We start from the raw sequence: 22,127 nt of genomic DNA, 5'->3' as shown, positions 1-22,127 counted from the left end.
GAGTGCTTTACTGCCGTTGTATGTCCAGAACGCTCAAATAAACCCTTCTCCTCGGGCTTAGGGTCCAGTGTGTGCTCCGAGAGCGAAACGCTCTGAATTTACAAATGGACAATCTGACAACGCTCTGAATTTACGAGCGCACTCTGGCACTCCAGATTGAATTTAAGAACACACCCAAAGTTGCAAAATGTGTAACTAGTCATTTGTTATGCTAACTACTTAGCAAGAGGTTTCATTGCAACAGCATCAACTTCCGGTAGACAGGCGAAGAGCTAGTACGCTCAACTGAAAGGATACCGTTTGTTTACATTATACTAAAATTAACTAATAGTATATAGTATACAGTATGTTAGAATGGGTATTCGAACACAGCTCTGGACTTCCTGACGGGCTGCCCCCAAATGGTAAGGGTAGGTAACAACACATCTGCCTCGCTGATCCTCAACACGGGTGCCCCTCAGGGGTGCGTGCTCAGTCCCCTCCTGTACTCACTGTTCACCCATGACTGCATGGCCAAGCACGACTCCAACACCATCATTAAGTTTTCCGACGACACAACAGTGGTAGGCTTGATCACCGACAACGATGAGACAGCCTATAGGGAGGAGGTCAGAGTCCTGGCAGTGTGGTGCCAGAATAACAACCTCTCCCTCAACATGATCAAGACAAAGGAAATTATTGAGGACTGAGCACGGCCCCATTCTCAACAACGGGGCTGTAGTGGAGCAGCATAAATTTCCTTGGTGTCCACATCACCAACAAACTATCATGGTCCAAACACACCGAGACAGTCTTGAAGAGAGCACAACAACGCCTATTCCCCCTCAGGAGACAGAATTTTTTTTGCATGGGTCCTCAGATCCTCAAAAAGTTATACAGGTGCACCATCGAGAGCATCCTGACTGGTTGCATCACCGCCTGGTATGGCAACTTCTCGGCCTCTGACCGCAAGCCTCTACAGAGGGTAGTGCGTGCAGCCCACTACATCACTGGGGCCAAGCTTCCTGCCATCCAGGAACTCTATACCAGGCGGTGTCAGAAGAAGGCCCAAAAAATTGCCAAAGACTCCAGTCACCCTAGTCATAGATTGTGCTCTCTGCTACCGCACGGCAAGTGGTACCGGAGTCTAGGTCCAAAAGGCTTCAGCTTCTACCCTCCATCCGTAAGACTCCTGAACAGCTAATTAAATGGCTACCCAGACTTTTTGCATTATCCCCACCCCCACTGCTGCTACTCTCTGTTTATTATCCACTCATAGTCACTTTACGTCTACCTACATGTACAAATTACCTCAATTAACTCGATTAACTGGTGCCCCCACACACTGACTCTGTAACAGTACCCTCTCGCTACTATATTTTAGTAAATTCTTTCTTAACACTTATTTTCTTAAAACTGCATTGTTGGTTAAGGGCTTGTAAGTAAGCGTTTCACTGTAAGGTCTACACCTGTTGTATTCGGCATATGTGAGAAATACAATTTGATTTGATTTTGAAACCTAGCTCTCTGGCAAATCAAGACATAGAGTAAATAACCCACCCCGGGACTTCCCCATGACCCAGCACCCATGTCATGACTGTAGAGTAGCTCTATTCAACCTCCCCCATTCCTCTGTGTCTCCTATGGGCTTTGAATACTAAGTCCCTGTCGAGATAGGATTCAATATTTTCCATATTTCTCACATTTGAGCTACATTGGGGCATTGGGAAAACAGTAGGTTTTTTACCTGCTACAATGGACGCATGAGCCACTTTATCCTTTTGTTCTGGCGCGTTGAAATCTTGAAAACCAGAGCTTAATTTTACGCTTCTGCACAGGTTCATTGAAATTAATATGAATGTCTCACATTCTGCTAAAGTTAGCATCCGATGTAGCAGGCCAGTTACACCTATCCAATCCTTTACATTTACACCTTTGAGATTGACACTGGAGTTAAGGGTTATCTCTGGGCAGGGTGATAGTCTCTAGTCTCTAACTCATTCCATGGAGGGCCGAGTGTCTGCTGGTTGTTATTTCCTTTCAATTTGTGTCCCATTAAGACCTAAGACCACCAGGTGAGTGGAGTTCTTAACTAATCAGTGACCTTAATGGACAAATCAAGAACAAGGGAAGAGTGAAAAGCCTCAGACATTCGGCCATCCATGGAATGAGTTTGACACCTGTGCTTAGTAAAGCCTTGTTCACAGGGCAGGACTTAATGCTCAAATCAGTTTTGTTTTTTTAATCAGTTTTGGACTAATGACTGTCCGAACAGCAAGTTATATATGACCAAATTGGATTTGTGTGTGTGTTCAGATAGTGGTTCCTCCTGTAAAAGTTGCGAGCTTACACCGCGGGACTTAGAGGTACCCAGCGTCACGGCTTCATTGCTCCAGACTACCACAAGGGGGAGTTAGAGCACTCATTTTTCATTATGCATTTGTGTCCCAAGGTTTTTATATGACCAATCATATCGAGTGGTTCTAATGACGAATTTGACGCAAGCCACCCGTCCCTGGTGACTTTCCTCAGCAAAGATGTCTGACAAAAACATTACGGTGGAAGCAAATCTAAGTAGTTACAACGTCATAACGAGTCAAGCAAAAAATTTACAATTGAGAGGAATATGTTAGTTAATGTAGATACAAACGATTGTCCATATTTTTTTGTCATAAAGTTAATTTATGAAAATCGCTATTTAGCAACTTTTTTTTCAGTCATATCCAATACCAGGTGTATCAAACTCCATTATTTGAATGATGCTGATTCTCTATGTATGTATTACATCAATTATTATTTATTATAACTATGCAAATAACTATGCAATGATTTAAGTAAAGGCTGATTTATAATTCATATATACAGAATAAAAAACAGTACATCCTGCTGGAGTGTGTCAGCAGTTCCTGCAAGAGGAAGGCATTGATGCTATGGACTGGCCCGCCCGTTCCCCAGACCTGAATCCAATTGAGAACATCTGGGACATCATGTCTCGCTCCATCCACCAACGCCACGTTGCACCACAGACTGTCCAGGAGTTGGCGGATGCTTTAGTCCAGGTCTGGGAGGAGATCGCTCAGGAGACCATCCGCCACCTCATCAGGAGCATGCCCAGGCGTAGTAGGGAGGTCATACAGGCACATGGAGGCCACACACACTACTGAGCCTCATTTTGACTTGTTTTAAGGACATTACATCAAAGTTGGATCAGCCTGTAGTGTGGTTTTCCACTTTAATTTTGAGTGTGACTCCAAATCCAGACCTCCATGGGTTGATAAATTGGATTTCCATTGATTATTTTTGTGTGATTTTGTTGTCAGCACATTCAACTATGTAAAGAAAAAAAGTCTTTAATAAGATAATTTCATTCATTCAGATCTAGGATGTGTTATTTTAGTGTTCCCTTAATTTTTTTGAGCAGTGTATATATATATGTATATGTATATGTATATATATATAGGAGGTCATTTTGCAGGGCTGTGGCAGTGCTCCTCCTGCTCCTCCTTGCACAAAGGCGAAGGTAGCGGTCCTGCTGCTGGGTTGTTGCCCTCCTACGGCCTCCTCCACGTCTCCTGATGTACTGGCCTGTCTCCTGGTAGCGCCTCCATGCTCTGGGCACTACGCTGACAGACACAGCAAACCTTCTTGCCACAGCTCGCATTGATGTGCCATCCTGGATGAGCTGCACTACCTGAGCCACTTGTGTGGGTTGTAGACTCTGTCTCATGCTACCACTAGAGTGAAAGCACCGCCAGCATTCAAAAGTGACCAAAACATCAGCCAGGAAGCATAGGAACTGAGAAGTGGTCTGTGGTCACCACCTGCAGAACCACTCCTTTATTGGGGGTGTCTTGCTAATTGCCTATAATTTCCACCTGTTGTCTATTCCATTTGCACAACAGCATGTGAAATGTATTTTCAATCAGTGTTGCTTCCTTAGTGGACAGTTTGATTTCACAGAAGTGTGATTGACTTGGAGTTACATTGTGTTTAAGTGTTCCCTTTATTTTTTTGAGCAGTGTATTTTATTAATGATAATATAAAGATGCCATTATTGGCTACATAAAATGAGCGAGAAAAAGGCTATTCTTGAACATGGGGTGAGACATTGTTACTTATTTGTAAATAAAGCCAGTTTGTTATTTAGAATTATTTATTTCTGGTTTTAGAGGGAGAAAAACCAAAATCCTATAGACTGGGTCTCCCAGTCGAGGCCGGCACAGGTATTGAACCAGCATCTGTAGCAACACAGCTTGCACTGCTATGGAGTGTCTTAGACCATTCACCACTCAGGCGCACTACAGCGTGACTGGTCGGGAGTGGCCTACAGTACTAAAGTAAGAGCAAAATAATCCTAACAAAATAAATAATAAAAGCCTTAGTGTAACAACAGTTTTAGTAAGTTATACTGAGGTCTTGCACAATTATCAGTTTCTATTTAGGTTTATGTCGCCAATTCATTGTCAGTTAGAGACACAGTAGGACACAAAAGCATAATCATTGCTCTAACTCCCCCTTGCGCTGGTCTGGAGCAATGAAGTGGTGCCGCAGGGTACAGTACTAAACCACAAATTACCTCTAAGTCCCGCGACATAAACTAGCAACATTTAAAAGAGTAACCACTGTATCAGTAGCATTCCAAAATCACCTTAATAAAGTAGGTGCTGAAGTTTGTCTTTCACAAACATATAGGGTAAGATATGTCCCTGTCCAGAAACAACTCCTAGGCATGTGTAGATATGAATTAAATAGATGGGTATATACGCAATATGGAAAAAATGCATAAAAAATACAACTAAAATGCTACAACCACATTGCTTACATTTTCCCATTATCCATATGAATTGCCCAAGGAAGTAAGGGCTATGGGTTGTTTCTGGACATGCCAATAATTACAGTACCAGTCAAAGGTTTTCTATGTTGTAGAATAATAGTGAAGACATCAAAACTATGAAATAGCACATATGGAATCATGTAGTAACCAAAAACGTGTTGAAATGAAAATATATTTTATATTTGAGATTCTTCAAAGTAACCACCCTTTGCCTTGATGACAGTTTGCACACTCTTGGCATTCTCTCAACCAGCTTCACCTGGAATGCTTTTCCAACAGTCTTGAAGGAGTTCCCACATATGCTGAGCACTTGTTTGCTACTTTTCCTTCACTCTGTTGTTTTGTTGTTTTTCAAAAAATCTGAGAAATTTTATTTTTGGTGTAGTAACCCTTTACTTCAGGTGTGCACCAATCAGACTGTTGTGTTTGGCTAGTGGTGTTTCAGTAGCGCACTTGTGATGGAGTTTTCAAAACAAGTGGCCACTGGATTGATGCAAATAATCATGATTCTTATGCCACTTCCAGCATTTCTCTCATGTTCTCAGGCTTTCAAATCAGCTTTCTTTCATTGACCAATAACCAAAGGCGCAACGGTAATTTTAGCAACCCATGCTAGTTGTTGCATCTTTAGATCTCCCCTCTTTCAGAATTTCTACGGGATATTTTCATCTCTCACATGAAACCGCTCGCATTTGTGTGGTGCACTTGAGAACTGTGTTTTACTGCTAATTGCATTAAGTGACATTTAGAAACTGACAAATAGAATAGGTAAACTTTTCTACAATGGGGGATAGTAGATTGACATAAGCTAGTGATTCTGCTGTTCATTACTCATCTTGTTGGCTGAGGAAAAGAAAATGTGGACAGTTCTAACATCTTCAAAGTGCACCTCGGAATTCGATAAGGGACTCATGTCGTTACATCTCCGATGTGTCTGTCTTCACTTGTATTTCGGACCTGCGAGAAGGACCCGATCACGTGACGGACATTGGTTAATAAGAATTTAGATATGAGAGAGCCATGTGAGTGAGAGATTCTTCTGAGCATGACGATTGGAACAAGGGAATTTTAATGATTATATTCAGCCCAAGGGCACAATGGCCACAAGTGAAGACAGACACATACATTTATGTATGTGTGTGTATGTATATATATATATATATATATATATATATATATATATATATATATATATATATATATATATATATATATATATATATATATATATATATATATATATATAATTACAAATACACAGTCATGGGAAGCAAACATAAAACATCACAAATCACCCAGAAAAACAGTTACATTCCTCCTCAAATAAGTCCCCAATCAATACTTTAAATTCCCTGAAAAGCACCAGAACATCAAATTTTGTTCCAGAAATACGGTGTATTAAAGCTAAAAGCAGATTTACCTAGCTCGGTGGAGACCGTAGGAACCTCGAGTTAACCAATCCTGTGAACAGGTTAGGCAACTCAGGTGTCTATACTTCAACAGCAACGTTAGATAAGACGCACGTTTATGGAAGTAGGGCCAAAAAGGGAGTAATGTAGAGGTCTACCTTTCTTTAGCAAAGTCCAGCCAAACTTTTGATACTGTAACGACAGAAGGCGAGGCCCAGATGCAGACACAGGAGGCAGATGGTTTGAACTCTGATATTTATTATAGTCCAAGGGGTAGGCAAAAGGCAGGTCGGGGACAGGCAAGAGTTCATATCCAGGCCAGAGTCCAAAACGATACAGGGCAGCAGGCATTCTCGAGGTCAGGGGCAGGCAGAGTGGTCAGGCAGGCAGGCTCAGAGTCAGGACAGGCAAGAGTCAAAACCAGGAGGACGAGAAAAAGAGAGACTGGGAAAAAACAGGAGCTAAGAGAAAAACGCTGGTTGACTTGGCAACCAAGACGAACTGGCACAGACAGACAGAAAACACAGGTATAAATACACAGAGGATAATGGGGAAGATGGGCGACACCTGGAGGGGGTGGAGACAAGCACAAGGACAGGTGAAACAGATCAGGGTGTGACAGATACAGGATACAGTATCAAAACTGTCACCTGTAACAAAACGAAGGGTATGTCATAACTGGCCTGCGAGGATCAGGTTAGCGTGGATCAACTCTACAGAGCTCTCTCTCTCCTGCATACGGAGGTTGATAGGTTTTTTATGACACCTCACACCCATCGTGAATTTTAAGGCAGCGGACGAATCCTTTTTCCTTTAGTGTTGGGGATTGGAATGTCTGTGTGGGCCTTATGGAGTCTGCCTCAGAATTGTAACATGCAATAAATGGACTTTGGGACATTATATTTTGTCAGCCAAAATGGTGGTAACAATGATAGATGGAATTTGAAAATGAATGTTGATTTTGTGATGTCATTAAAAGTGAAATGAGGACATTATAATGAAAACATTGAAACTTGAAGAATTTTCATAATGTGTATATGATGTTTACATCCTTTACATTGTGTAGAAAATATCCAGATTAAATAGAATGTTTTTGTGAAAATGAACTGTGATTTTAGTTGTCTAAACAAGACCATAGTAAATTCTAATACCTTTCTTCAAAACGAGCTATGCCCCAGGGAACCCAGAGAGCATGTCATAAATATGGAAATGCCCCCTTTTGACCCAAGGATATTAAGCATGTGAGTTAAGAATTAAAATACTAGACTAGAGGACCACACTCTGCAGCCAAGGTCCATGATAAGTCATGACCCCCAAACGCAACACGAGGTTGAAGACAAAGGAACCTCTTAACAATCAATGCTACGATTGAGTACTGTATCTAAGAAGGTGAATTCAAGAAGGACCAACCGGTTATTCTCTTCAAGTCACCGCTTGTCTACATGGCCCTCCTACCCACGCTGGGAGCATCGACACGGCTGATCAGCCTCCTCAGAAGACCACGCTCACAGAACAAGTGAAAGGAAACAGACAACTAAGAGAAAGGATATTGTGACATCTTGTGGCTAATCAGAGACTTACACCTGATAACGTAGGAGACGGCCATCAAAAGAACAAGGCGTTGGCCGAACCTATCCCACTAAGCGGAACTCAACCCACGTAGAGATACCCAATGGAGACCTTCAACACGTAAATACATGCATTACAATTCTTACCCATAAGAGAGGCAGTTCAGGGCAAGGTGTTAGGGCTAAAACTTAGCATAGTTTACAAATTTATCCAAGTGTTGCTTTTCTCTCTTGCTCTTTCTCTCTCTCTCTTTAAATCGCCATCTTGTGTAATACGTGTCATATTGTCTTGGTCCACCAGGGACCTCTTGTCATTGTATTAAGTTCTAATCAATAACCTAGACTGTGTGAATCTTATGTTATCATTTAGCTTGTTAGTAAATAAATAATCAACTGAATTTGTGTGGTACGGAATGATTAGTGAGATCTGGGTTTGTGCACTTTTAAAGGACTATGCGATGTTCAGAATGAGACTGATATGACGAAATTATTGACTGCTATGATATCGAGATTCTGATATATTCTTTGAGTTAATTCGGGAAACGGTAACTCATTAAACAAACTTTTCCCGTGGTGGCCCAGGTTACTGAGTTAATTGTTACATGAATAATTTAATCACATAATAATAAACATAGTTAATTATTCAATAAATAGCATGTCATCACATTAACAATAGCAACGTCACAACAGGTAGATGGTAGATAGCATCCAAAGGTTTAAGAGTAGTAGCAGCTACACTTTGATAAATAATACACACTGCTCAAAAAAATAAAGGGAACACTAAAATAACACATCCTAGATCTGAATGAATGAAATTATCTTATTAAAGACTTTTTTTCTTTACATAGTTGAATGTGCTGACAACAAAATCACACAAAAATAATCAATGGAAATCCAATTTATCAACCCATGGAGGTCTGGATTTGGAGTCACAATCCAAATGAAAGTGGAAAACCACACTACAGGCTGATCCAACTTTGATGTAATGTCCTTAAAACAAGTCAAAATGAGGCTCAGTAGTGTGTGTGGCCTCCACGTGCCTGTATGACCTCCCTACAACGCCTGGGCATGCTCCTGATGACGTGGCAGATGGTCTCCTGAGGGATCTCCTCCCAGACCTGGACTAAAGCATCCGCCAACTCCTGGACAGTCTGTGGTGCAACGTGGCATTGGTGGATAGAGCGAGACATGATGTCCCAGATGTGCTCAATTGGATTCAGGTCTGGGGAACGGGTGGGCCAGTCCATAGCATCAATGCCTTCCTCTTGCAGGAACTGCTGACACACTCCAGCCACATGAGGTCTAGCATTGTCTTGCATTAGGAGGAACCCAGGGCCAACCGCACCAGCATATGGTCTCACAAGGGGTCTGAGGATCTCATCTCGGTACCTAATGGCAGTCAGGCTACCTCTGGCGAGCACATGGAGGGCTGTGCGGCCCCCCAAAGAAATGCCACCCCACACCATGACTGACCCACCACCAAACCGGTCATGCTGGAGGATGTTGCAGGCAGCAGAACGTTCTCCACGGCGTCTCCAGACTCTGTCACGTCTGTCACATGTGCTCAGTGTGAACCTGCTTTCATCTGTGAAGAGCACAGGGCGCTGTGGCGAATTTGCCAATCTTGGTGTTCTCTGGCAAATGCCCAACGTCCCGCACGGTGTTGGGCTGTAAGCACAACCCCCACCTGTGGACGTCGGGCCCTCATACCACCCTCATGGAATCTGTTTCTGACCGTTTGAGCAGACACATGCACATTTGTGGTTTGCTGGAGGTCATTTTGCAGGTCTCTGGCAGTGCTCCTCCTGCTCCTCCTTGCACAAAGGCGGAGGTAGCGGTCCTGCTGCTGGGTTGTTGCCCTCCTAGGCCTGTCTCCTGGTAGCGCCTCCATGCTCTGGACACTACGCTGACAGACACAGCAAACCTTCTTGCCACAGCTCGCATTGATGTGCCGTCCTGGATGAGCTGCACTACCTGAGCCACTTGTGTGGGTTGTAGACTCCGTCTCATGCTACCACTAGAGTGAAAGCACCGCCAGCATTCAAAAGTGACCAAAACATCAGCCAGGAAGCATAGGAACTGAGAAGTGGTCTGTGGTCACCACCTGCAGAACCACTCCTTTATTGGGGGTGTCTTGCTAATTGCCTATAATTTCCACCTGTTGTCTATTCCATTTGCACAACAGCATGTGAAATGTATTTTCAATCAGTGTTGCTTCCTTAGTGGACAGTTTGATTTCACAGAAGTGTGATTGACTTGGAGTTACATTGTGTTGTTTAAGTGTTCCCTTTATTTTTTTGAGCAGTGTATTTTGTCTTGCCCATTCACCCTCTGAATGGCACACATACACAATCCATGACTCAATTGTCTTAAAAAACCTTCTTTAACCTCCCCTTCATCTACACTGATTGAATTGGATTAACAGGTGTCATCAATAAGGGATCATAGCTTTCATCTGGATTCACTTGGTTAGTCTATGTCATGGAAAGAGCAGGTGTTCTTAATGTTTTATACACTCAGTTTAGGTGTACACACAAGTACCCACACTCCTCATGGGTCTCCATTCTAGTAGCACTTCAATCACACTGTGCTACTTCAAAGCGTATTGAGCATGTCGGCTCGATAGCATTGTAGGCTTATTTACCGTAATGGGGCTGAGGAGGCCAAGAAAGAGCCTATCTGATGGGCCTCACAGCTGCCTCTATTGCCAAGACAAACTATATTTGCTGCACCACTGCTCTCTGCTGATGGTATGAAATGATGTGCTGGGTCGGAGCCATGCCAAGAATCAGATAAGCCACCTCTGTCGGTATAGGTTATGAAAGGAAAACACAAAGCGAGAGATAGAGGGGGGTTTGTGTGTGCGTGTGTGTGTGTGAGAAAGAGAGTGCAAGAGAGAGAGAAATGGTTATCAAGAAAGAGAGTTGGAGAGAGAGGGCTTGTGTGTGTGTGTGTGAGACAGAGAAAGCGAGAGGGGGAGTTAAAAAAAAATGTATTTATTGAATGTTTAAAACATACAATATACTTTCAGTGAAGCCGCTCAACAACTACATCACATTAGTCATCGAACAGACTGCAATCCAGAGCGACACACAGAAGCAACCAGGGTCAACGCCCTGCTCAAGTGCACGTCGACAGATCTCCCACAAGGTCAAAAAACAGGGACCTGAACCAGCGATTCATCAGCCACCGGCCCAAGCTCCCAACCGCCAGCCCTCCAAGATCCTCCCAAGAGCTGCCCCTCAACCATCCAAGACTCCCCAACAGCCCCCCCCGAGATTAAAAAATAAATAATAATTACAAAAACAAATTCCATTCCCAACTCCCAAGACCCCCCCCATGCACCAACAACAAAATGAACAAAAGAGAAAAAAGAGAAAGACAAAGGAAAATAGAAAACAACAATGGAAAAAAGCAACAAAGACAGCAAAAATCATAACAGGAAGGCCAACTGAATATTTTTGAGTGCATGTATGGCACTATTTACCTGTGTGTGTGTCCGTGTATGTGCACATACATGGACATCAGCCTCAGGCAAACCGGCATTAGCCTCAGGCAAACCGGCATTAGCTGTAAAAACACTGCCCCTCAGTGTCATTCAAACTTACTTTTTGTTATGTTTTCTTTTGACTTAATTTTTTATACTTTTATCTTTGACCATCATTCTATCCCCCACCCAGCAACTGAACTCCCACGTGTCTCCAATTCCACATCCCAACCCTTAGCTTCCCTCAGCCCCTCTCACCTATCTCTACTGACCACCACCCTCTTCGGATTTCTACGCACCATATATCTTTCAACTATGCTGTGATGTTTAACATGCAATTTCAATCTATCTAAATGAATAGAATCCACAGATTGCGAGTTGAAGATAAATACTTTTACTAAGAGTATTAGTATATTAGTAGTTGACTGACCCGGTCTCTCCAGATCTCCTAACAGTACTATTTCTAGGGTCAATTTTAGATCAGTGTTGTGCGTTTTTAGCCATTCCTGAACCTGAGGCCATAGACAGGCTACCTGATGGCAATACCAAAATAAATGGTCTATTGATTTTGTATCCTCACAACAAAATTTGCAGAGCTTCGATGATTGAATGCCCCAAATATTCAATATTTTGTTGGTGGCAAGAATTCTATATAATAATTTTAGCTGAAAGCACGAAGTCTTGAATCTTGCTTCGTTTTATATACTCTATCAACTCCTACTCCATGTAATCGGTACATCAAAATCTCTTCCCAAATATTTTGCAATTTGTATGGCACAGCTGTCAACATCCTGATCCTCAGTTGAAACTGGTATACTTTCCTATTTGGGCTATTTTTATTCCTCTGCCAGTTTTGATCCTTTATATTGGGCAGACAGACCAGTTCCCTACCTCCTCCCGCTGCCAGCTGCCTCCTCCATTTTTGGGGTAATGCTGTAATCAATTGGTCGTACTCTTGGATTGAGCAGACCTTCCCATACAATTCTGATCTACCATTCCAATTTACAATATAATTTTAAAATAAAATACCCATTTCAATCATCTTTCCCATAAATACAGGTATTTTACCAACCAGCACATTTATGTTCAGCCATAATATTTGTTGTAATATTTGTTCTATCTTTTCAGGGGGAGGAAATTTAAATTGTAGCCAGCTCTGTAATGGTTGTTTGAAAAAGTGAGAATTTGAAAAAAGTATAATTTTCAATTATTCGAAAATGAGACATGGCAATCTGCACAAAGGCAAAAATGACATTTTTAAACAATGGATGAGCTTTTCTTAGTAATCTACTTGAGAACCATTTAGGGTTCAAGTAAAACTTGAATAATTTAAGCTTTTTGAGAGAGGTTTAGTGGTTTTATATTTAATAATTTCAACCCACACAATTCATATTCGTTATATAGATAGGCAGACTTTATTTTTTCTGGTTTAGCATCCCAGATAAAGCCAAACATTTTTGCTCATATGATTTGAAAAACAAATCATCAGGAGTATGCAGCGCCAGAAGTAAGTGAGTAAACTGAGATATGACTAAGGAGTTAATCAGGGCAATTTTTCCTTAAATAGACAGGTATTTACCTCTCCATGGTTGCAGGATCTATTGAAATTCATTGTGGGAGCTCATTTATATATTTTGTGGTATGAATACAGAGTATGCCAGCTTCACCGAGAGAGATTGTTTGAGGAAGAGAGAGAGCAAGTCGGAGGCAAAGAAACTGTCTCTGCAGGTATGCTGAAAGTTCTGAGGTGAGCCAGCAATGAGTGAGTTCATGTTACAGATTTGCCATGTGTGTAAGTGTCCATTACATTTGCCAATACACAAAAGTCAATTATGTTCTCTCCGTACATAAAATAGATACAGTGGGGGAAAAAAGTATTTGATCCCCTGCTGATTTTGTACGTTTGCCCACTGACAAAGAAAGGATCAGTCTATAATTTTAATGGTAGGTTTATTTGAACAGTGAGAGACAGAATAACAACAAAAATATACAGAAAAATGCATGTCAGAAATGTTATAAATTGATTTGCATTTTAATGAGGGAAATAAGTATTTGACCCCCTCTCAATCAGAAAGATTTCTGGCTCCCAGGTGTTTTTTATACAGGTAATGAGCTGAGATTAGGAGCACACTCTCAAAGGGAGTGCTCCTAACCGCAGCTTGTTACCTGTAAAAAAGACACCTGTCCACAGAAGCAATCAATCAATCAGATTCCAAACTCTCCACCATGGCCAGGACCAAAGAGCTCTCCAAGGATGTCAGGGACAAGATTGTAGACCTACACAAGACTGAAATGGGCTACAAGACCATCGCCAAGCAGCTTGGTGAGAAGGTGACAACATTTGGTGCGATTATTTGCAAATGGAAGAAACACAAAAGAACTGTCAATATCCCTCGGCCTGGGGCTCCATGCAAGATCTCACCTCGTGGAGTTGCAATGCTCATGAGAACGGTGAGGAATCAGCCCAGAACTACACGGGAGGATCTTGTCAATGATCTCAAGGCAGCTGGGACCATAGTCAACAAGAAAACAATTTGTAACACCCTACGCCGTGAAGCACTGAAATCCTGCAGCGCCCGCAAGGTCCCCCTGCTCAAGAATACATATACATGCCCATCTGAAGTTTGCCAATGAACATCTGAATGACTCAGAGGACAACTGGTGAAAGTGTTGTGGTCAGATGAGACCAAAATGGAGCTCTTTGACATCAACTCAACTCGCCGTGTTTGGAGGAGGAGGAATGCTGCCTATGACCCCAAGAACACCATCTCCACCATCAAACATGGAGGTGGAAACATTATGCTTTGGGGGTGTTTTTTCTGCTAAGGGGACAGGACAACTTCACCGCATCAAAGGGACGATGGACGGGGCCATCATGTACCGTCAAATCTTGGGTGATAACCTCCTTCCCTCAACCAGGGCATTGAAAATGGGCCGTGGATGGGTATTCCAGCATGACAATGACCCAAAACACACAGCCAAGGCAACAAAGGAGTGGCTCAAGAAGAAGCACATTAAGGTCCTGGAGTGGCCTAGCCAGTCTCCAGACCTTAATCCCATAGAAAATCTGTGGAGCGAGCTGAAGGTTCGAGTTGCCAAACGTCAGCCTCGAAACCTTAATGACTTGGAGAAGATCTGCAAAGAGGAGTGGGACAAAATCCCTCCTGAGATGTGCGCAAACCTGGTGGCCAACTACAAGAAACGTCTGACCTCTGTGATTGCCAACAAGGGTTTTGCCACCAAGTACTAAGTCATGTTTTGCAGATGGGTCAAATACTTATTTCCCTCATTAAAATGCAAATCATTTCATAACATTTTTGACATGCGTTTTTCTGGATTTTTTTGTTGTTATTCTGTCTCTCACTGTTCAAATAAACCTTCTATTAAAATTATAGACTGATCATTTCTTTGTCAGTGGGCAAACGTACAAAATCAGCAGGGGATCAAATACTTTCCCCCCCACTGTATAGGTAAATAGTATATCAGTTACAGCCACATTTTCTTTAAAGCACATACAGTATATTGGTCCCATTAGGGCTAGTTGATGTATCTCTGTTCCAGCAAAGGAGAGCCCATTAACTTTGTTCCTTGGAGCCACTTAAAACCTCACACATTCATCTCCATAAAATGGGCCCCTCTTCCTTAGGAGAGAGGGAGAAAGAGAGACTCTTGTACACACCTTTCCTCTTTATCTACATTATTTCTCTCTCTCGCTCTCTCTCACACTCTCACACACACACACACACACACACACACACACACACACACACACACACACACACACACCATAACCAAGTGGCCAGTGTGTTTGCACATGTGTGCAATAATGGTGATGGGAATGGCAGGTGTGTGGGAACACTGGTTGGAACGTGAGTTGGAATCCTGTGGCTCTGCCAGGAATAGCCTTGGGAAAGGCAAAGTCAGTGTGTGGGTTACACTCACACACACTGGGAGAGATGGTGAAGTTGAAGCACATTTTGCTTCTTAGACCATGGAGAGAGATGAGCAAAGGTGGATTTGTGTGTATGTGTGCATGTGTGTGCGTGCTTGGAATGCGGTGGGATGAGAGGAGCTGAGCTGAGTAGGCATCAAAGCATTAGGAGGAGACGTCATCAACTCCGAACTCATCCACCTGATACCACAACCAAGATGTGTGTGTGTGTGTGTGTGTGTGTGTGTGTGTGTGTGTGTGTGTGTGTGTGTGTGTGTGTGTGCGTGCGTGCGCGCGCGTGTTAGATTTCTCAGCTGCCCGTGTGTGTGTGCAGTAATGTAGTGGTAAAAAAATAGGTGGGTAATCGTTGATTGTCATCCGCGGAGAGTAAAGTAACGCTCTATATACTTTCAAGCCTTATTTCTGCAAACGGTGGGTAAACGTTCATGGAGAATAAGAAAGTTGCGTAAGCACAGTTTGCGTGCATTTACCCTCCACTACAACTGTGTTTGTGTGTGATTGATCATGTGCGTGTATGTTTGTGTGAGCACAAATGTTTTTTTACCTTAAGACGGCATTTCTTTGTTTAACTTGTGCTTGTGGGTGTCCTGCCTGCATACGTGTGTATTCACACTACGCTCTCTGTCGCCCAGATCAGTTGAATTATTCAAAAATGTTACATTGAAAACTTTGAAAAGAGAATTCAGTGTTAGGTGCTAGCTCAAAGACTGTGCTAGACTGTTAATGCACAGAATCTCATGGTAGAAGTTGCCCTTAAACACAGATCTTGGATCAGATTACCCTATACCCAATCCTAACCTTAACTTTTTTAGCCTCCATTAGTGGTTATGTCCCAATATCAGTGGTTCGGGACAAGTTTTACAAACTCTTGCTAAGACACTAACACACAGCTCTTTACTTCTATAGTAACTCTTCACTGAACTGTGACTGAACTGTGTTTCATTCTCTACGTCACTGATTCAACTCACTGTAATTGACACTACCACCACTGCACAGATGTGACCACTATTCATCCTATAATTCTGTAGAGACAAGGGATGGTTCTGGGGAGAGGAGGAAAGAGGGAAAATGGATTATTGACTAAATACCATAAAGTGTGTTGCTACCTTCTAATTTTTCAATTTGTTCCACTTTAAACCCATATGAATGATCTGTTGCCTAAGATGTTAGTGGGATAGCATCCCAAATGGCACCTTATTCCCTATGTAGTGCACTACTTTTGACCAGGGCTCATAGGGCTTTGATCAAAAGTAGTGCATTATATAGGGAGCCATTTGAGACGCACCCTATGTGTATGACGACGTTGGGCTTCATTCCATCACATGAAAGCTGGTGGCAATGTTGGGGAATACATTTATTTTATTTAACCTTTATTTAACTAGGCAAGTCAGATAAGAACAAATTCTTATTTACAATGACGGCCTACCCCGGCCATACCCTAACGACGCTGGGCCAATTGTGCACCACCCTATGGGACTCCCAATCACGGCCAGTTGTGATACAGCCTGGAATCGAACCAGGGCCTGTAGTGACACTTCTAGCACTGAGATGCAGTGCTTTACACCACTGCGCCACTCGGGAGCCCAATATGAGATAAATATGAGTGGGGTCTGTTCTCTTTCTGATGCTGCCTGCCTCTCTCTCTCTCTCTCTTTCTCTGCCTGTATTTAATCACTGTGTGACGCGCTGCTTCATGACAACCCAGCATCATCCCTCTGTCTCCAATATGTCTCTCTCTCTCACTATCTCTCTCACTCTCTCACTGCATATATCTTTCTTTCCATGTCTCTGTTGTATGTTTTCTGTTTCTCTCTTTCTGTCACTATCTCTTTCTCTACCCCTCTTTTTCTCTCTTTTGCTCTCTTTCTCTGTCTGTTAATAATACAGTGGGGCTTTCCTCCCCGTTACTCCATAGTGTCTCTGTCACACACACACACACACACACACACACACACACACACACACACACACACACACACACACACACACACACACACACACACACACACACACACACACACACACACACACACACACACACACACACACACACACACATTATTCATTCATAAATCACTCAGTCAGTTCAGACTTCATAGCTGGCTGCCACATGGGCTGCTTTACTCAGTGACATCATGCATTTTTCATGTAGTCCATGTTGGACGGTCAATATTTCATACTTCATATCATATATTAGTGGCCTGAAGGCCCACAAGAAAGAGAACTCATCTGCTTCTTCTTCCTCTTCCTCCCCCTCTCCTTGTAGTAATTGAATTATATGTTGATGACAAAGAGCCAGTCATTCTGTGATGGGTACAGCGGACTCAGAGTGGATATGAAGTTAGCAAGGAATGCGCTGAGTTTTGGACTCAGGAAATGGACACAGAGTAGGATATGGAGGATAATAAATAACCAACCTCCCCTCCATCCAGTGTATTTCCCTGCCATGACCTTGTATTTTCTTCTTTCCTGTACTTTCCTGTCTTTCTCATTCTGTCTCTTTGTCTTTTAATTATCCTCTTGACGTTACCCTAGGATAGGGGGCGCCACAGCGCATTTTGGAAAAAATTTGTGCCCATTTTCAACGGCCTACTAATCAAACTCAGAAGCTAGGATATGCATATAATTAATACCTGTGGATAGAAAACACCCTAAAGTTTCTAAAACTGTTTGAATGGTGTCTGTGAGTATAACAGAACTCATATGGCAGTCAAAACCCCGAGACCGATTGAAACAGGAATTCTGAATTGTGGACTCAACTTCACATCTTTGTCTATTAATCACACCGTGAGCTATCGTTCATTGAGCACTTTCTATTGCTTCCACTAGATGTCCCCAGTCTTTACAAAGTGTTTTGAGCCTTCTACTGTCGAAACTGAATGAGACGCTGTGGAAATTGGTCACAGTAGGAGGGCCATCACCATTGTGACGTCGGCGGCCCTGTCTACCCCCTCCTTTGGAAACGTTTTGAAACACAATACAATCGTCCCCCTCGAATCTTATTGGCTCTCTTGTTGAAACAGGCCCTGAAGATTAATGTTATACAACGCTTGACATGTTTGAACGAACCTAAATGAGGGAAAAAAGTTATTTTTTCGAAAATGCTGTCCCGCGCCCGACGGAGCAGTTGGATACAGCCTTCAGACGCGCTAACAACAGCAAGCTAATGGAACATAAAATATGGACTTTTTCGACCAAAAATACATTTGTTCAGGACATGGGATTCCTGGAAGTGCTTTCTGATGAAGACAACTAAAGGTAAGGGATTATTGACAATAGTATACAAGATTAGATGTGATATGCGATTGTTCCAAGATGGCGCCGAGCTAGGTTTACCAGCTAATTTTCTGAGTATCGCATCCCCTTTTATCGCTAAGTGTGATTACCCAGTAAAGTTATTTTTAAATCTGGTATGACAGGTGCTTTCAAGAGATATTCATCTATAAATCTTAGAATGACAATATTACATTTTAAAAATGTTTTCGAATAGTAATTTAGTAAATTGTAGCGCTGTTTCATCTGATGCATTTGAGGGAAAATAGTTAGTCAACGTCAGGTGCCGATGTAAAATGCTGTTTTTATATATAAATATGAACTTTATTGAACAAAAGAATGCATGCATTGTGTAACATGATGTCCTAGGTGTGTCATCTGATGAAGTTTGTAAAAGGTTAGTGCTGCATTTAGCTGTTTTTTGGTTATTTGTGATGCATGTGGTTGGTCGGAAAATTGCTATGTTGCTACTTTTACCATGTACTCCTCTAACATAATCTAATGTTTTGCTTTTCCTGTAAAACCTTTTATTATTAAATTATTAAATTTAATAATTATTAAATTTCGTTATGCTAATGTCACTAGGAGTTTTTCGCTGGATGTTGATCCCGCTTGCGGGATGAGACGCTCAAGAGGTTATGTTGCATTTCCATTCCACACTGACTATACCGAACATTAGGAACACGTTCCTAATATTGAGTTGCACCCCCCTATTTTGCCCTCAGAACACCCTCAATTCTTCGGGGCATGGACGCTACAAGGTGTCGTAAGCATTCCACAGGGATGCTGGCCTATGTTGATGCCAATGCTTCCCACCGTTGTGTAAAGTTGGCAGGATGTCCTTTTGTGTGGAGGACCATTCCTGATACACACGGGAAACTGTTGAGCATGAAAAATCCAGCAGCGTTGCAGTTCTTGACAATCCGGTGCGCCTGGCACCTACTACCACACCCCATTCTAAGGCACTTACAGTGGAAGTCGGAAGTTTACATACACGTAGGTTGGAGTCATTAAAAATCGTTTTTCAACCACTCCACAAATTTCTTGTTAACAAACTATAGTTTTGGCAAGTCGGTTAGGACATCTACTTTGTGCATAACACAAGTAATTTTTCCAACAATTGTTTACAGACAGATTATTTCACTTATCACAATTCCAGTGGGTCAGAATTTTACATACACTAAATTGACTGTGCCTTTAAACAGCTTGGAAAATTCCCCAAAATTATGTCATGTCTTTAGAAGCTTCTGATAATCTAATTGACATCATTTGAGTCAATTGGAGGTGGACCTGTGGATGTATTTCAAGGCCTACCTTCAAACTCAGTGCCTCTATGCTTGACATCATGGGAAAATCAAAAGAAATAAGTCAAAAAAATTGTAGACCTCCACAAGTCTGGTTCATCCTTGGGAGCAATTTCCAAATGCCTGAAGGTACCACGTTCATCTGTACAAACAATAGTACGCAAGTATAAACACCAGGGAACCACGCAACCGTCATACCGCTCAGGAAGGAGATGCGTTGTGTCTCCTAGAAATGAAGGTACTTTGGTGCGAAAAGTGCAAATCAATCCCAGAACAACAGCAAAGGACCTTGTGAAGATGCTGGAGGAAACGGGTACAAAAGTATCTATATCCACAGTAAAACAAGTCCTATATCGACATAACCTGAAAGGCCGCTCAGCAAAGAAGCCACTGCTCCAAAACCTCCATAAAAAAGCCATACTATGGTTTGCAACTGCACATGGGGACAAAGATCATACTTTTTGGAGAAATAGAACTGTATTCTAGAACTGTAGAATAGAATAGAACTGGCCATGATGACCATTGTTATGTTTGGAGGAAAAAGGGGGAGGCTTGCAAGCCTTAGAACACCTTCCCAACCTTGAAGCACAGGGGTGGCAGCATCATGTTGTGGGGGATGCTTTGCTGCAGGAGGGACTGGTGCACTTCACAAAATAGATGGCATCATGAGGAATTGAAAATGATGTGGATATATTGAAGCAACATCTCCAGACATCAGTCAGGAAGTTAAAGCTTGGTCGCAAATGGGTCTTCCAAATGGACAATGACCCCAAGCATACTTCCAAAGTTGTGGCAAAATGGCTTAAGGACAACAACGTCAAGGTATTGGAGTGGCCATCACAAAGCCCTGACTTCAATCCTATAGAAGATTTGTGGGCAGTACTGAAAAAGCGTGTGCGAGCAAGGAGGCCTACAAACCTGACTCAGTTACACCAGCTCTGTCAGGAGGTATGGGCCAAAATTCACCCAATTCATTGTGGGAAGCTTGTGGATGGCCACCTGAAATGTTTGACCCAAGTTATACAATTTAAAGGCACTGCTACCAAATGCTATGTAACGCGTGTCATGTGTGGAGGACCAAGACGCAACAGGGAAGTGTATACGCATCTTCTTTTTTTTTATATAGGAGAAGGAGAAACAAATGGAACACGTATACAATTAACGGAAACGACACTAACAGTTCTGTCAGGTGATAAGCACAAAACAGTATACAACTACCCACAAACCCCAAAGGAAAACAGGCTGCCTAAGTATGACTCCCAATCAGCGACAATGATGTACAGCTGTCCCTGATTGAGAGCCATACCAGGCCATAACAAAGAAATACAAAGCATAGAAAAAAGGACATAGAATGCCCACCCAAATCACACCCTGACCAAACCTAAATAGAGACATAAAAAGGCTCTCTCAGGTCAGGGCGTGACATGCTAATTGAGTGTATGTAAACTTCTGACCCACTGGGAATGTGATGAAAGAAATAAATGCTGAAATTAATCATTCTCTTTACTATTATTCTGACATTTTACATTCTTAAAATACACTGGTGATCCTAGCTGACCTAAGAGAGGGAATTTTTACTGGATTAAATGTCAGCAATTGTGAAAAACTGAGTTTAAATGTATTTGGCTGAGGTGTATGTAAACTTCCGACTTCAACTGTGAGTCTTTTGTCTTACCCATTCACCCTCAGACTGGCACACATACACAATACATGTCTCATTTGTCTCAATGCTTAAAAATCGTTATTTAACCTGTCTCCTCCCTTCATCTACACTGATTGAAGTGGATTTAACAAGTGACATCAATAAGGGATCCTAGATTTCACCTGGTCAGTCTATGTCATGGAAAGAGCAGGTGTTCTTAATGTTTTTTATACTAGTGTATTGGCTGTGTCCATGGGGCCTTGTTCTCGCTATCATGCATTTGTGTTTGTGTATGCCCATACTTTGCTTCAGCTGTGATAATGGCTGGTATTTTCCTCTGTAGTGCTGCCCACCTGCTCTCCACTGGACTTCCACTGTGACAACGGGAAGTGTATCCGCCGCTCCTGGGTGTGTGACGGTGACAACGACTGTGAGGATGACTCCGACGAGCAGGACTGTCGTAAGTCTCACACACACACATACACACAGAAACACACACGCACAATTTCTGTGAATAGCAAAGTAATATCTCACCTAAAAAAAACACAAGAAATCAACAGATTTATCAAGTGCCATGTTCCTAGAGAGCCACAGTCTGGTGTGCAGGGTTTTATTCTATCCCATCTGATTCTACTAATAACAGTTTCAAAAGGTTCAACCAACGTGTTTAATCATGTAC

At 42.3% G+C, this 22,127-nt stretch overlaps 1 protein-coding gene across 1 annotated transcript in view; it reads left to right on the top strand.

Annotated features, from left to right (window-relative positions):
* LOC115202825 (low-density lipoprotein receptor-related protein 4-like) overlaps positions 1-22,127 on the top strand; it is a 233,810-nt gene that overhangs the window by 119,870 nt on the left and 91,813 nt on the right. Inside the window, 1 exon segment of the mRNA XM_029766876.1 lies at positions 21,792-21,908. Coding sequence (XP_029622736.1) covers positions 21,792-21,908 — 117 coding nt within the window.

This window comes from Salmo trutta, chromosome 12, assembly GCF_901001165.1.
Source record: "Salmo trutta chromosome 12, fSalTru1.1, whole genome shotgun sequence".
NCBI lineage: Eukaryota > Metazoa > Chordata > Actinopteri > Salmoniformes > Salmonidae > Salmo > Salmo trutta.
Note: the sequence above shows the minus strand (reverse complement) of the source record. Positions and strands in the feature narration are given on the sequence as shown.